Raw genomic sequence first — 16,572 nt, 5'->3', positions numbered from 1 at the left:
TACAGGTGTTTTTAGATCAGATTATCCACTCCATTGTTTTCTCTATCTCCATTAATTACACTAATTCAAGTGACAGACCTAGATAAAACTTGTCTGTGTTACTGAGTATTGAGGGTGGAACAGCTGAGGACTCAGATGCTAACCAGAGACTGCTGTAGGATCAACCCTACCAGAGACTCCACCGGAGAGGGAGATACACAGTCGGCTTCCTGACAGTCCAGGAAGGAAGCCTTACGGGGTTTTTCTACTCTGTCCTGTTGACATACTATGAGTTGTGATCCATTCATTGGCACGCAACAAATCTATCTTGATTATCTAATGCTGGCAGGTGTTTCATAGAAATGTCTCAAGTACATGGTTTTAACAAATAAGAAATTTATTTTCTAACCGTTTAGGAGGCCAGAAGGGATGGGTCAGCCATTGGGCTACTAATGGAAAGAGGGGCAGTTTGAACCCACCAACTTCTCTGCTCCTCAACAGAAAAATAAGACAATCTGTCATCTGATGGCCATAAGATATAAAGCCTCTGAAAACAAATGGGGCAGTTCTGCTGTGTCCTGTAGGGCCACTGTGAGTTAGAATCAGTGTTATAGCAATGAATTCAGGGTTTTGGCTTGTTTGTTTTTTTCTTTTAAGAAGGCTAAATTTCTGAATTCAGAGGCCTGGTTCTAGAGGAAGCCTTCTTTTTTCTGTTGGTTATGACAGAAGGTCCTTGTCTCTTCCAGGTCTGCTTACTGGTTCCAAAAGGTCTCCACGTCCCTTGGCATCTCTCTTAACTCTATCTCCACTCACTTGCTTGATCTCTATTTATATCTCAGAAAGATTGCCCAAGAGAACACCCTGCCCTGCATCATCTTACCACATTAATACAACAAAGACAACCCATTCTCAAACAAGATTATAACCCCAGCCAGGCCTTGGGGGGAAAAACAGAAAACCCAAATCATCTGTTCCCATTGAGTTTTTCCTGGTTCATAAGGACCCTGTAGGACAGACAGGAACTACCTCATAGGGTTTCCAAATTTGTGAAGCTTTGCAGAACTAAACGACCACATCTTTTCCCAACTAATTGAGTTTAGACCACTCTTTTTGGTTAGCAGTTGAGCACTCAACCATTGTGCTGACAGGGGTCCTTTCACCACAGGTATATTGCTGTTGTTGTTGCTATTAGGCCCCTCTGAGAAGTCTACAACTCATAGTAACCCTGTGACCAACCAGTGTGAACCTTGCTCTGTCCTGCACCATCCTCTCTATCCCCACCATGCATGAGCTCATTGTTACATCACTGTCAATCTGTCTCATTAAGGATCATACTCTCTCTCGCTGACCCTCTGCCTTTCCCAACATGGCATCTTTTTTCAAGGACTGCTCCCTCCTGATAACGTGCCCGAAGTCTGTGAAATGAAGTTTCACCATCCTTGCCTCTAATGAGTACCTTTGTTGTATTTCTTCCAAGACAAATTGGTTCTTCTGGCTATCCAAGGTATATTCTCCAACACCACAATTGAAAGGCATCAGTCCTTCTTTGATCCCTTCTTACTCATCATCCCATATTTCAGGTGTATACAAAACAACTGGCAATGCCATGGCTTGGACCAGTTGCACCTTTGTAAACTGATACCCTTCCTCTATACCACCAGTATAGAGATTAGAATTGACATCATTTAATTTAATTTAGGGGGACATAAATCAATCTATACATTTCCCTTTTGTTGTCTCACATCCCATATTCAGTCAGTTTTGTTGCTTGACAACTAGTCTTAAACAATCCACTTCCAAAGGAGTTTAAGCACCACCATATCATCTCTCACTTGCTGTTATGTGCCGTCGAGTTGCTTGCCACTCATAGCGACCCTATGTACAATAGCCCTAAACTCCGCTCTGTCCTGTGCCAATCGCACTGTCTCTGACACTCCCATCCCAGTTATCCCTGTCACTGAATCAATCCACCTCATATAGGGCCTTCCTCTCCTGCGCTGTCCCTCCACCCTCCCAAGCATGATGTCCTTCTCTAAGGACTGGTCTCTCCTCACAACATGTCCAAAGTAAGTTAGACGAAGCCTCAGAATCCTTGCCTCCAAGGAGCCACTCAGTTTAACCCTTTCCAGGATGAATCTGCTTGTTTTCCTAGCAGTCCATGGTATTCTCAATACTCTTCTCCAGCACCACAGGTCAAAGGCATCAATTCTCCTTCTATCCTCCTTGGTCATTGTCCAACTCTCTGATGCACTTAGGTTTGGAAAATTTCTTTTCCTCTCTGAATCCACTTTTGCAGTCATAAGTTAAAACATCATGCTTCTATTCAGATATCATATGTAACTCTGCCTACTTCTCCAAACTCATGTTTTGCAATCTATCATCACCTATTTTACAACAGAAACACTAGTTCTAGAGTATTTTCCATCTCATAAAACTTAGACTCCTCACAATTACTGTTTTGCACTTAACTATTTCACACCAGCTGTTTCAAAAGTTTTCCCTCCACATCTCTGCTTGACTAAGTCTTTTATTCCATTTAAGATTTGCTCACATGAATCTCCTCAGTAAGGCATTTCCTTACCAATAAGATATTGAAAATAATCAACCGCTTCACTTTTATAGTCGTTCTCCAGCTCTCTTTCTTACTTACACTGCTCTCCTCTTCCCAGATCACTTATTATCCTGAGTTAGATTTTTCTGGTTTCTAGGCCAGACAAGTCTATGATCTTGGGTTAATTTTAATAATTTTTATGAGCCTGTTTCCTTACCTATAAAATGAAAATAATATTAATAAAGACTACCTCATTTGCTTTTTATTTGATTATTTTAAGGTTTAAGTGCCTTATTATATAGTAAAAACACTTGTAGCAGTGATTAACTTATAGTAAGCAATGTTTAAGAATCAACTATAGTTAACTTTATTGTGTCTCTCTTCCTAAAATATATGTTTTGCACAATATGACTTTTATCTTTCTTTTGCACTATTGTGAATCCAATGCCTCAAATAACACCTAGCCTACAATGGGCAATTAAAATTTTTAAATAAATAGACAGATCTTTATAATTTTAAAATGGCAATATCCCAGTATGTTTTATTAAAATGACTAAACATTTTCATTATATATTAATGTAAATAAATAATTGATCCCATCAACCTTCTTAACAGCAGTCTTATTGCTTTGCATAAGCAAATCAATTCAGTGCTTTGCAACCATTGACTGGCATATATCAACTGAATGACGACTGTACAGGAATCCCTAATCAATTTGGCAAATAATTTTGAACCCAAGAATTTGACATGTAAGGTGTGTATGACTGTGTTGGAAGTCACAGAACTAAGCCACAGTTAAATAAAGATAATGGAATCATGATTATTTTTTCTTCTTTTTTTTCCTCTTAGAATGCAAAGCAGACTGTGATACCTGCTTCAACAAAAATTTCTGCACAAAGTGTAAAAGTGGTTTTTACTTACACCTTGGAAAGTGCCTTGACAATTGCCCAGAAGGGTTGGAAGCCAACAACCACACCATGGAGTGCGTCAGTATTGGTGAGGAGGACTTCTGAGATTTACGATTAAGAAATAGCTCAGATGATCAGTCAGTCTCTGTGGAGATGCCTCCCTTCAACCCTATTTCAGGAGAACTGAAAGACCTCTTCTAAGAGGGCTCCTCCATCTTCCTTTAAAAAGAAATCACTTGCATGGTATTCCAGTCCCTTAACCAGTGTGTATCTTAGTGAAATTTTATATCCAGGGAATGATTTCAAAGGAACTACTGATGATTGTGAAGGGACTCAGGTGGCACATTGGACTATATTGAACTGCTAGCCAGTGGTCTGAGCTCATCAGCTGATTCTCAGTGGAAAGACAAAGTGATTTGCACCTGTAAAGATTTCTAGCTTTTGTTCCATCTAGTTGGGGTACTATGAGTTGGAATGGGCAGTAAATTAGGACACTGATCATTGTTTTAGTTGTAATCACTATGTTGTTATGTTGCTGGTTTTGTGCACCATTGGGTCAGAATCAACCCCTAGCTCATCCTTTGGGAGGTTTTCTAAGGCAGTTAATCACATAGGAGGAGATTTCCCATCTTTCTCCTAAGGAGCAGCTGGTGGATTTGAACTATGTGCCTTTTGGATTGCAGTGCAGCGTCTTACCACTAGGGTCACTAGAGCTGTCTTATATCCTTACAGAGTTTAGATATTTTAAATTGGATTCGAGTAAAAGTTTGCAAAGAAAATAACACGTCCTGTCAACCATAAATGTGCCTTTTGCTTTAGAATGTTAATTATTATAATCACTATGTTACCACATTCTTACCACTTCCACTTTTATGCTTCTCATTTGTGTTCATTCTTCCAGACTACCTTTTCCGACCTGCTCAGCTTTAACAGTGGGCAAATGCTGATCTTTTGGTCTTAATGTTGTCAGTTATTCTAAGGAGCAAGGTCTTTCCTGGTGTTGTTTTTCACTTTATGCATCTGCCTATTGTTTAGCTGAAAATTAAGGAGTGAGTTTTATTCCGTGTTCAAAGAGTAGTCTGGGAGTTACACCAGTCTCTGTTGGACCAGTAAGTCTGGACTTTTTCATATTTTTTAGTTTTGTTTCATACTTTTCTCCACTCTTTCCAGGAACTTCTACTGTGATCTTTTTCCTATTACAGGTTTATTATTTCATGAAGCTTTACTTTTATTTAATTAATTAATTTCCTCTTATACTGTTATTGGAAGCAAGAGTGGCATCCACTTCCTAAACAACATACCTCTGGAAACTAGATGAACTTTGAAAAATGTCAGTAGTTATAGAAAGGCTTCAGGCCTTTTGTTCATAGGGTCGCTATGAGTCTTTCTTGACTTGATGACGATCAACAACAACAACATATTTATATGTATATCTTGATCTTCAGCTAAATCTTCATCTTAGGGTAAGACTATCAGCACAAAAACTGAGGTTCATCTTAACCAGTGATCTTAGTTTTTACAAGATGTGGCAGAAGAGAAGAAAGCCTGTGACACACCCATTAGTGCTCTGTAGATGGATCAAAGATGTGGAGAACAAGTTGATATAGTTAAAATCTTACTCCCCCCACCCCTTTCTCAATGACTTGCCAAAATATTCTTGTTGCACAGGTATACAGGAAAAAGAAAATAATTGAGATTTACTCAAACCAACAGAATAAGGCAGTTTCAAGGTCTGATTAATTGCAGGCTAGGCTTCTTGGAGGGGAGATTCCTCAGACAAGTCGTTTGTCTAAATAAGGGATCACTGTCAGAGTACATTTTCCTCCTTTCAAATGTTATGCTACTACAGCCACGGATTTGGTGAACACTTGGGGAGCAGATGCTTACCCAAATGAGAAAACAGCATACAAAGTCTCAAAATCCCCTGGGCAAAAACTACAGAGCCTTTGATGCTGTGCTGCAATTGGCATTGGCACACAAATGCCCTACTGATTCAGTACAAGATAGTCTTCAGGACTCCCCCTGGGGTCCCACAGTGCAGCCCCAATAGACTCAAAGTACTGGAGTAATAGTACCAGCATGTTAGTGTAGCCATTACAAGTCCACCACGGAACACTTATTTCTAAACAAAGCTCTTAGGTAGAAGGAAATAAATAGATGATACTTAAAAGATCATTTCAAAAGAATCTGGAAAACAGCAAGCCCGAAACAGTACATGTTTCATCACAGTTAAGTTCTCTATTTATTCAGCCAATAAAAACACAGTGAAACAACCTAGGAGTAGGGGAAATGTATATGAGAAAGTACTTCGAGTTTGTCCTTTTATGGGTTCTAAGATTAGCAGTAATAGGTTTCAAGCAGTGGGGGGAAAATGGACTTTTTGTGGGACATTCAGAAACTGAAATGCAGAATGAGTTACAGAAAGTTTGCTATATTTCTCTGACCGAGAAAAAAAAAGACAAATGTTATATTTTCTTAATGGCTTAATGTATAGTAATCAGTCCTTGGAAAGTGGTTAGTCTTAAATGTGCTAATGCTTTCCTATCAGAGAATACATTTAGCACTTGGTACTGTTACAGTTAAGAAGAAAAGCATGGAATTCTACTTAGGAAAAATCAGCCAATAAAGCCCTGTAAGTCACAACAGTTTGGTCCTATTGTATGTATATGCAATACAGGTCAACAAAAAAGCAACAAACAGCGATTAGATTACCCTTTAAAGTTTACTGTTAATTTATACTGATATTGAGACAAGAACTATTTCACAGCACAATTAAATTTAGAAAGTGTCCACATTTTATTAGAGTAGGAGTCAATAGTCTAAAGGCCGTTTACTGAACCTGCCTCAAAATGACCTATAGATCACAGAAGTAGCACACATGAACAACTTCTCTTGAAGGCTAACTTTATTGTTTCATGGGGATTTCTTCCATAAAGTTTCTGGTTCACAGATTCTACATTTGCTAAGCCCCAGGCCCTGCCCCAGTAGTGCAGGGAAAATAATGACCTACTTCATTATAACAAAGGATCTTTAAAGCTTATTCCTTTAACAGAAGCATATACTAGAACCCTGAAATCTGAAAGGATGACTTAAAGGATGGGCACTATCAGTGCTGTAATTAGTACAGAATCTAGCTCCCCAGTGTTCACTCAACAGGTTGAAGAATCTGCCACCCATGGGCAAAGCTGGTACTACAGCTACTGTTTCCTACCTAGATTTGTTTTCCTTCTATTAGAAGGAAAGGTTATAAAGAGAAAAAATGTTGCCCTGAGCTAGGACGAACAACTTATGCCACAATATAATCCACTCTCATGGTTTACAGGTCAAATTAACCATAAATGTCCACCGAACCTAATTTTATAGAAGAGCCTATTCCTTCCACTTGGCACTTAAGTATTTCCTTCCTTTCTGCACTGTCACTCTATCAGCTTGTTGCTTCTCATAGAGAGTTTGCTTTGTTCAAGTAGTTACTGAGGGAAGATGTCCAACTCCAAATACTGAGAAGCAAATGACATGCCCTGGACATGTTCCCTATGGAGTCATGCAGTCAGTCAACAGGAATTAAAGCAAAAGAGTAATGGTGGTGCAATTTCCTCCCATTCAGGAATTCCCTTTGGAGCATCCCAGACTAATGCTCAACCACTACATGACTACTTCCAGCAACAGGGAGCTCAGTGCTTTTTTGAGACATTTTCTCTTTTAGATGAATAGCTGAACTGTTGCTACTGTTCCTAATCCAGATGATGAAAGACTTAGACCAGTGCATTGTGCATTGAGGAGATCTGTTTTTGTTAACTCTGTCCCACTCTCTGCATCATTCATTTAATGACCTAAATTTAATTGTCGTCACCTATTTTTGTCATCTTTAGCATTTTTTTTAAAAAACTTCCTTTTAAAAAAAAGTTTTTGGAAGCTAACATTTTAGGTTAAGTCTACAGTATTTCTCTTTTGTAGAAGGGCAAAAATCTTCTGTTAAAGAACCTAGAAAACCATGACAAAAAGAACAAAATTCTCCACACTGAAAAAGGAAACACATTTCCAAAAAACAGTTTAAAAGACTTCAGCCAAAACTGATCTTAGAAACTATTCTGTTAACTTAGAAGTAGCATATCAGCTGAAATCAATCCAGAGTTTGCACACAATAGATGCTGTTATTCCTAAACCACATCTTTAAACACATGACAAGTTTTAAATAAAAAAGAACATATTAAGTGTCATTGTTGCTGTTACGTGCCATCCAGTTGCCTGCAACTCATAGCAACCCTATGTACAACAGCTTTGAACCCTGCTCTATCCTGAGCCAACTTTATTGTCTCTGGAAGATCTACCCCCATGACCCCAGTCACTTAGTCAATCCCTCTCATCGAAGGTTTTCCTCTCTTGTACTGTAGAAAATAGCAAAGACTATGAATTGTAGGCCAAAATCATGGACTTAGCTTTTTGTTCCACAGTTCTCCAACACAGAGATTCTTAAAATGTGATCCCAGTACTAAGAAATCAGCATCACTTGGATTAAAAGAAATTAAAATTCCCGGACGCAACCAGATGAGGCAAGGGGTAGAATCCAGTAGTCTACATTTTAGCATCTCCTTCTGGCAATACTGATGCATGTGAGCATTTGAGAACCTTTCTGTAGCACTAAATAGCAGCTAGCCCTTCTTCCAAACAAAGTCTTGACAGAATCAATCAGTAGTTGTAGTTGGTAGGCTGCTAATAGTTGTCTGCTAACCTGAAGGTCAGCAGTTCAAACCCATCAGCTGCTCCAAGTGAGAAAGGTACACAGAAAGAGTTAACAGCCTCTGAGGCCTAACAGACATTTGCTTTGAGTTGGACTCCACCCAACGGCAATGGGAGTTTTGTTTTGGTTAGTTGTGAGCGTTTGTGACTGCTTAAACCAATACTGAAAACATTCTGTTCCTGCTTATCCCTATATCCCCCTACCCTGGGAAACTTGTCCAATTTCAATCTGCAAGATTTGTCAGAATTTAGTTAAATATTGATGAAAGTAAACGTTTATTTTGTTTCTTTGAAGATAATGGAAGTGCTTTCTGCTGTTTCAGTGCACTGTGAGGCCAGTGAATGGAGTCCTTGGAGTCCATGCACGAAGAAAGGAAAAACATGTGGCTTCAAAAGAGGGACTGAGACACGAGTCCGAGAAATAGTACAGCATCCTTCAACAAAGGGTAACCTGTGTCCACCCACTAGTGAGACAAGAAAGTGTACAGTGCAAAGAAAGAAGTGTCCAAAAGGAGAGCGAGGTACACCCCTCAAATGTGCTTGCTTGAATCCTCATTTGTTGCATAATTTCACTTTATTTCTTGGGAAACATTTAGCATTATCACTTGTGTCTCAGATCCCAAAATGTATACCAAACAGAATATAGGAGCTCTAAATCAAAGAATATGGAACTTGTAAGACTACAGCTAGCTCTCGGAACTTAAAAGTACTCCAAAAGAAGTTTAAATGAATTCTAACAAGCCAAACTGTATAATAGACATTTGAGCCATTAAATTTCTTAACATCTACCTTCTTAGTGCTTAAAAAATATGAAAAAAGCCCCCAATATACAAGACCAAATGCTGTTTGGTAAAAATCCAGGGTGAAAGACAACAGGTATCTATTTACTCCTTTCCTTCTTATTTATAAATCAAAACAAGGCAATTGGATTATAAACATATTTAGCTAAACATATTTTACAGATTATATATGATTTAAAATACATAAATGCACATTTTTTTAGTTTAATGGCACTATTTATTTATTTATTATTTTAATGAAAGTTTACAGAGACTTTGGATTTTCATTCATTCATTTTGCACATTTCCCTCGGTCCTCACAATTGAAATAAATGTCAAAGGACATATTTTTATGAATATAGTACAACTATTAATGTGATTCTACCTTAAAATTTTTTAATTATAAAAATTATTTTAAAATAAACAAAAGTGCTACAGTTTATATTTACATACTACATTTACAGTATTTGGGGTAGATATTAAATAAGTCTTCTCTGTTAAAATCTGTTTCTAAAGTCTTAAGTATACCAAAGAAAAATATATCATTTAATGTGATACGTAAAGACAATTAAATTTACATTTAGGAAAACCACAGTAACTGACATTAAAATACTATTTTTGTGTCTTTCACATTACTGACCTTAGCATACCACTTCCAAATATAGTTGTTATCTGGTGAAGCTATAAATTACACTCTCAATTAATCATTGTTATCAAGAAGCTTGGTTGCCATTGTTGTTGAATTTCATTATTTCATTTATTCAACATAGATTTATTGAGTTCATCTTTTATGTCATACACAGTGCTAATCTTTGAGAATTCAGAATTGAATATGTTAGTATCACTACAATGAAGGTACCTTCAATGTCTAGTGAAGGGATTGAGATATTTAAACAAGTCATTGTAATATGTTATTCAAATCCACCAGTTTATCCTAAGAAGTAAGATGGGCAATTTCCTCCTGTAAAGAATTACAGCCTTGGAATCCCAGGGGAGGGTTGCCATGAGCCAGAACTCATGCAAGTGAGTTTGAGTTTTCTGATGCTTGGTTTTTTGTTTTTTTTTAATTTAAAAGAAACAAAACGACCCACTACATTTTATGAGTGGAGATTATAAACAAGGGAAGAAAATTCAAAGGGCACACCAAGGGGTATACTGTCTAAACTTGAACACTGCTCATACAAGAAAGAAGTTGGTTCACTTTGCAATGTGTTCTTTCATGATAAAAAAAAAAAAGTCAATTTCCAGAATGTATACAGCCTGTTGTTGCCACTAATAACCAAGTATTTGATGAAATATTTGAAGGCAAGGGTCATTTTAAGAACTTCAAGCTTTTGTAAATTTGTAAGATGTTTTGATTAAGATTTAGTTTAAGGAATGAAAGTTGGCTAGTGAAAAAGGTCTTTCTGGCATTTGTTAACAATTAATTTAAAACATCTTAGAATTTAAAAGTTGGATTTGAAATCAAATATTTCATCACTCTGCTTGTTGGTATGTTCCCATAGTCGTACATTTACTTATGTTTACTAATTTTTCTTGAAATTTAATGACTTACAGGTGGTCTTTGCTCACTTAATACTTTCTGCAAATATTCTAAATTACTAATCAGTATTCAGCACGTTTTGCTTTTAAATGCAAACAAGTTTCCCCACAAGAAAACTTAAATTATAATACCAACTATGAAATAGTTCTTTTATTTGAAAAAGCAATCTTTTAATATTTTTGCTAGCATTTGACTTAAACATTATTAACACTGAATATGTTTGCCCTGAAAACTAGTAAGTACTAAGATAAGTAATGTTGGAAGTTTAAATACTTATCTTCTTACTTGTTGACACAGTTTGGTACCAAGATGCAATAATCAACTTGGGAGGAAAATTGAGGATGACTACAAAGATCAAAAAATGAAGGATGACTACATCATTATACAACTGACAAATTACATCATTGCATAACTGAGAAATCATTGCAAATCTTGGTCCAGCCAACTTGATACATGACCTTAACCATCCTTTGCCAAGGATACTTTCACTTTGAACTTTGGCATTAATTGCTACCAGATGAACATTGTTAATGCACAAAATAGTCAATAGTAGATTTTTTACTATTGTAAATGTTAAATGTCAGATAACAAATTAGCCAGTAAGTGAGAAGCAGTTCTAGTAAACTGTGATGTAAGCCTCTGGTTAAAAGTTTCTTCCTGATGTTTCCCCTCCCCCTCCCATAGAATGCAGCAGCATGTTACATTTACAAACGGAACTTCATACACCTAGAAAACTTGAATTGTACATTCTTTTCCAAATTTGTCACTCATAGAGTGTAAAATAAATAGCATAAATAAACAGAAATAGTATAAATAAATTCCAGATTTAACTCCACTCTATTTTAACTTCTCTCATTATACAGAAAAAAATTTTCTCAAGTTGCCTAAAAAACATAAGTTGGATAAAAGTACTTTTGCCTTAATTCTTTACTTCTTTAACTTAGAATATTTCTTAACTTCCCCCCCTTACTCCTTCACTTAACTTTTCTTAATAGCAACTTATTGGACCTTCTATTGAAACACTAAGAAACCAGACAGAATTATGACCTCTGGACATACCACTGTTCAAAATATATTTTCATAACACTGGCATTATCCTAAGTTCTCTCATTTTTATCTAGAATACTTTTAAAATTAACATTTTAAAGAATTTTTCGTCTAAGTGGCAAGACGTATATGATCCAGACCAAAAGTAGAAGACTTTAGCTTACCTTATGTTATTCTACATAGATTATTATTGGAAATAATAACATTCTGTGGCTCTCAATGCTACCTACCACTAGAATTCTGTTAGTTGAATCATTGATAGACTTATAGATTCATAAAATAAGCTTATTAATTTAAGTGTATGCCTCAAACATTATTTCTAACGTGAATGAACTTCTTGTTGTTGTTGTTATGTGCCATTGAGTCATTTGTGACTCATAGTGACCCTATGTACAAGAGCTCTAAACTCTGTTCTGTCCTGTACCAACCTCGCTGTCTCAAAAACACAGTCATTCCCACCACTCCAGTCACAGAATCGATCCATCTCATCAAGGGTCTTCCTCTCCTTCACAGTCCCTCCACTCTCCCAAACATGATGTCCCTCTCCAAGGACCAGTCCCTCCTTGCAACATTAGAGGGGCTTTTTTATATATATAATTTAGCTTCAAAATTATGAATTTAAATTTATGTCTATGTTCTCGACCTAAAAGTTTAACAATAGACAGAGATAGATAACTCATAGTTGGAAGGGGTATGAAACATATGTTCAGAATATTGTCTGCTGTGTTGTAATTGCCAAAGACAAAGTCTCCAGAGGAGAATGATAAGATCCAGAAATTTATTTCTAAGCCATACACAAAGAAGAAACTAAATGGAAATAGATTTTAGTCTCAAAAGGAATTACTTTAGTAATAAGATACTTTTAAAGATATGTATCTTAAAAAAATATTGTTATATGCCATCAAGTTGACAACAATTCATAGTGATTATATTAACAACTTCTTACCCATTGATATAGAGTCAAAACGGATTTATAGCTGAACAAAGCAGCTTGGAAAAATAGGTTGTAAACTTTTTTGCATACACATTTTCCTTTCCTTGTTCTTGTGATACTTAAAATGATGTTGCTGTTGTTGTTGGTGTTGGTGGTGGTGTTGTTGTTATGTACTATCAAGCTGGAACAGACCCACACACAGTTGACCCTCTAATGGGTTTCCAGAGGTAGAAACTCATGTGGGAGGAGATTGCCAATCTTTCTCCCACAGAGAAGCTCATGGAGTTTAACTGCGCACTTTTGGGTTGGCATCACAGCTCCTTACCACTAGGCCACCAGAGTGATGGAAAGAGTTATGCTGTTATTGTTGTGTACCACAGAGTCTGGAACTGACCCATAGCTGACTCTGTGCCCAGTTTTCAGAGGTAGTTAAACATTTGAGAAGAGACTGCCCATCTGGTGGCCTCTAAACATGTGCCTTTGGGATTGCAGCGCATAGTATTGCTCAATCAGGATTCAGAGTTCTAGTGGCTTTAATCCACTAAAGGCTTCTCAGAGAGCATAATGGTGGCATAGTAGCAAGAAATTGTGCTTCTCACCCAAAAGCATGCAGTTCAAAACGACTAATGCTGAGAGGAAGAGAGATGGCCAATCTCCTCCTGTAAAATGTACTGCCTCTGCCTGTTGGAGGGTCAACTATTCATCAGTTCTGACTTTAACTACATAACCACGACAACAACAGTGGCTCTGCAGGAGAAAGATGGGCAATTTACAATCTCAGAAACCTGCTGGCGGTTTGCTCTGGGTTGACAGCACTGAGTTTGAGTTTTGAAAGCAATGTGAATACAAAAATAATCTTTGTAGCTTAAAATTAATATTTTTATCTGATACACAATTTGTACCATTTAAGACTGCTCTTAAGTCAAAACTGATTCATAACTGACCTTCCATTGGGAGGAGATTACCCATCTTTCTCCTGAAGAGTTGCTGATGGATTCAAACTGCCAGAGAGATGTGGCTTTTGAGTAAACTGCACAATTCCTTATGGGCTATGCCCACAGGGTGCCTGTTAATAAAAAGCCAGTGACTAGGGATGATAAAAAGTGAGTTGATGCCTTTAAGCTATGGTGCTAGAGAAGAGTGTGGAATATACCATGGACTGCTAGGAGAACAAACAGGTTTGTCCTAGAGAGGGTGAAACCTGCCTTCTCCTTGGAGGCAAGGATTCTGAAGCTTCATCTGACATATTTTGGATGTGTTGAAAGGCGGGATCAGTCCTTGGAGAGGGAGGGACGTCATGTTTGGGAGGGTGGAGGGACAGTGCAAGAGAGGAATTCCCTTGATAAGATGGATCGATTTAGTGATTGGGGTAATAGGGAGTAAGTGTGTCAGAGACAGCGAGGGTGGCACAGGATAGAGAGGGTTTAGGGCTCTTGTACATAGTCACCATGAATCACAAGCAACTTGATGGCACATAACAACAACAACCAACCATAACAATTGCTTTTAACTTAAGCCCTGTCTCCATTGGGAATGTCAAAGATAAATGACAAATATTTTTACTATATTTTAAAGGCTTATATTTGGCTAGGGAACACTGGTAGCTTAATGGTAAAGAGTTGAACTGCCAACCCAAGAGCATACAGTTCAAATCCAATAATCACTCCATAGAAGAAAGATAGACAGTTTCCTCCTGTGCTATTTACTGCCTCTGAAAATCTACTGGAGGGTCAACTTTGAGTTGGTTCTGATTCAATGGTACATCACAGCAACAGTATAACATATATATTAAAACAACAGTTAAAGATAAGTAAAACTAGAGAAAATTCACTTTCAATGGTTTTCAGTATATATATATATTTTTATTGTTTTGATGTACTAGGTGTAACAATGTTAAACAAAAGAAGTAAAACAGGAAAAAGAGATGTGTATGTGTGTGTGCCTGCATTTGATGGGCAAAGATATTTCTTGGTGGGGAAAGAAGACAGTAAGCAAACTTCTGTCTTGTTTGTACATTCCTCTAATTGGCGATAATCTTCTATAGATATTTGGTTCCTTGAATCATACAAAATGATAGAAATTTCTGTCTTTGGCTAAAGGAATGAAGAAGGTTGTCGTTAATTAAAGGCAGAGCTCAGTGAAGAGCAATCAGATCAATTCAATTCAGTTCTGCTTCCAACCCATTCACTTCTATTTTGACACCTCCACAAATATATAAAACACTTCTTCCTCCAACCACACCTACTCTTGCTGTGTCAGATCTCACAAGTTAGGGGACACAATCTTTCAAAATGCCAGGTTTTTCCTTCAAGACCTCAGCCACCAGCTACAATATTGGGAGTTCACAGGATATCTTCACTTGTGAGCTTCTCTCTATTCTAAACTGCTGACTCCCACTACTTGTAATGGCTTATGATCATTTTCTGGAATAACTCACAGAACTCATGGAAAGTGCTATGTTTACAATTTTGGATTTATATAAAAGCATACATATTAAGATCAGCACAAAGAAGAAACTCATGACATCAGGTCTGGAAGAGAATTTCCGTGTTCCAGAAAGGTACCATTACCTTCCCAAGAACAGATTTCTTCACCAGCCAGGAATCCCATGGAAATGCAATACCCATAAATTCTACTGGCAAGGGAGGGTTTGTTCTCATGTAAATGAATTTCCACCCTTCTCTCCCCTGAGGCCACATGATACACAATGTCAACATCAGGAGTTCATACCATAGTATCAATATTGCACAATGCTGGAGGTCTTTCTGCCCCATATAACATTGATTAAACCCTCAGATATAGTTGGAGTCTTGGCCTCAACAGAGACATTTCAATTCACTGGAAGAAATTCCAAGGTTTCAGATCTTTATCCCTCAGGAACCACATGCAAAGACCAAATCATTTGGCTAAAGCTTAATTCATCCTTCCATATGTATATTCTCGGGATAGAACAAAGGAGAGAAGAGTGTCATGGGAAAGATAGGGGTGGCGTCTACTTTCCTGGGATAAAAAAAAGAACTCTGGCAACCCAGTTTAGAAAAGAAAGAAAAGAACCATGAAAACATAAATAGGTAAAATGTCCTGAAATAATTCCAGAGAAAAGTGTGAATTGTTTCATCACTGCATTCATTTGAATATATTGTAGATAAGCTTATGTGTCTTCCCAAAATTAAATAAAGTAGAAGTCTACTAATCTTTACATAAATGAGGAGAGTTTTTGTGCAAATTGCTATGAGTTATACCCTTAGAAGCTATTGCTATCCATGTGCATTATGTTTATCATAACTATAATATCAGAAGACACAATAAATCTTAATACATTAAACAACAACTAAATGACAAGAGTTCTATTCCATTCTTAGATTTTTCTCCTTTGCCCTTTCATTTCTTTCTGAAAATCTTTATAACTATTTCAGTGTATAGAGGATATTGTTTACAGAAAGGATTTATGCTAACTTTTTACCAATTCACTCAATTTCAAAACAAGTAACTTAGCCAAGATTCCCAGAACAGTTCATCAAAATCCAAAAATATGCATCAATTTGCTCAAAATTTTAAGATGCCGACTGTCTAGATTATCTATTCTATGTCCTCTTCCCTCCTTCATCTCATGGAAGGAGATCAGTCCACATACAAATACTGATCTTTTTAAGCACTGGGTGCTGGGAGCTTTCTATTCTTTCCCTATATAGACACCCTTCAACCTAAGTCAAAGAAATATCAACAGATCTGAGAAGAATAGTGGTGCTTGGGACTGACTACAGTAGTTTTGACTGACTTAAGGTGTGCTCACCAAGCTGTGCCAAGAAATTTGGAGGACAACCACCTGGCCATATGACTGGAAAAAGATCTATATTTGTTCCCATTCCAAAGAAAAGCAATCAGACAGAGTGCAGAAATTATTGAACTATATCATTGATATCACATGAAAGCAAGATTCTGCTGAAGATTATCCAAAAATGACTGGAACACCACATCAACAGAGAAATACCAGAAGTACATGCTGGCTTTAGAAGAGGCCGTGGTACCAAGGATATTATAGCTAATGCTAGATGGATCTTGGCTGAAAGCAGGGAGTACCAGAGGAATGTCTA

The 16,572-nt window shown here is 37.2% G+C and overlaps 1 protein-coding gene across 1 annotated transcript in view; it reads left to right on the top strand.

The window, feature by feature from the left end:
- The window catches only part of RSPO3 (R-spondin 3), a 155,953-nt gene that overhangs the window by 80,266 nt on the left and 59,115 nt on the right, over nt 1-16,572 (top strand). Inside the window, exons 3-4 of the mRNA XM_006878976.1 lie at nt 3,380-3,526; nt 8,499-8,696. Of these exons, the coding sequence (XP_006879038.1) occupies nt 3,380-3,526; nt 8,499-8,696 (345 nt within the window). The remainder of the gene's footprint in view (nt 1-3,379; nt 3,527-8,498; nt 8,697-16,572) is intronic.

Source organism: Elephantulus edwardii, unplaced genomic scaffold, assembly GCF_000299155.1.
Source record: "Elephantulus edwardii isolate Elephantulus edwardi_28Jun2011 unplaced genomic scaffold, EleEdw1.0 scaffold00002, whole genome shotgun sequence".
NCBI classification, from domain to species: domain Eukaryota; kingdom Metazoa; phylum Chordata; class Mammalia; order Macroscelidea; family Macroscelididae; genus Elephantulus; species Elephantulus edwardii.
This window is presented reverse-complemented; position numbering and strand designations above follow the sequence as displayed.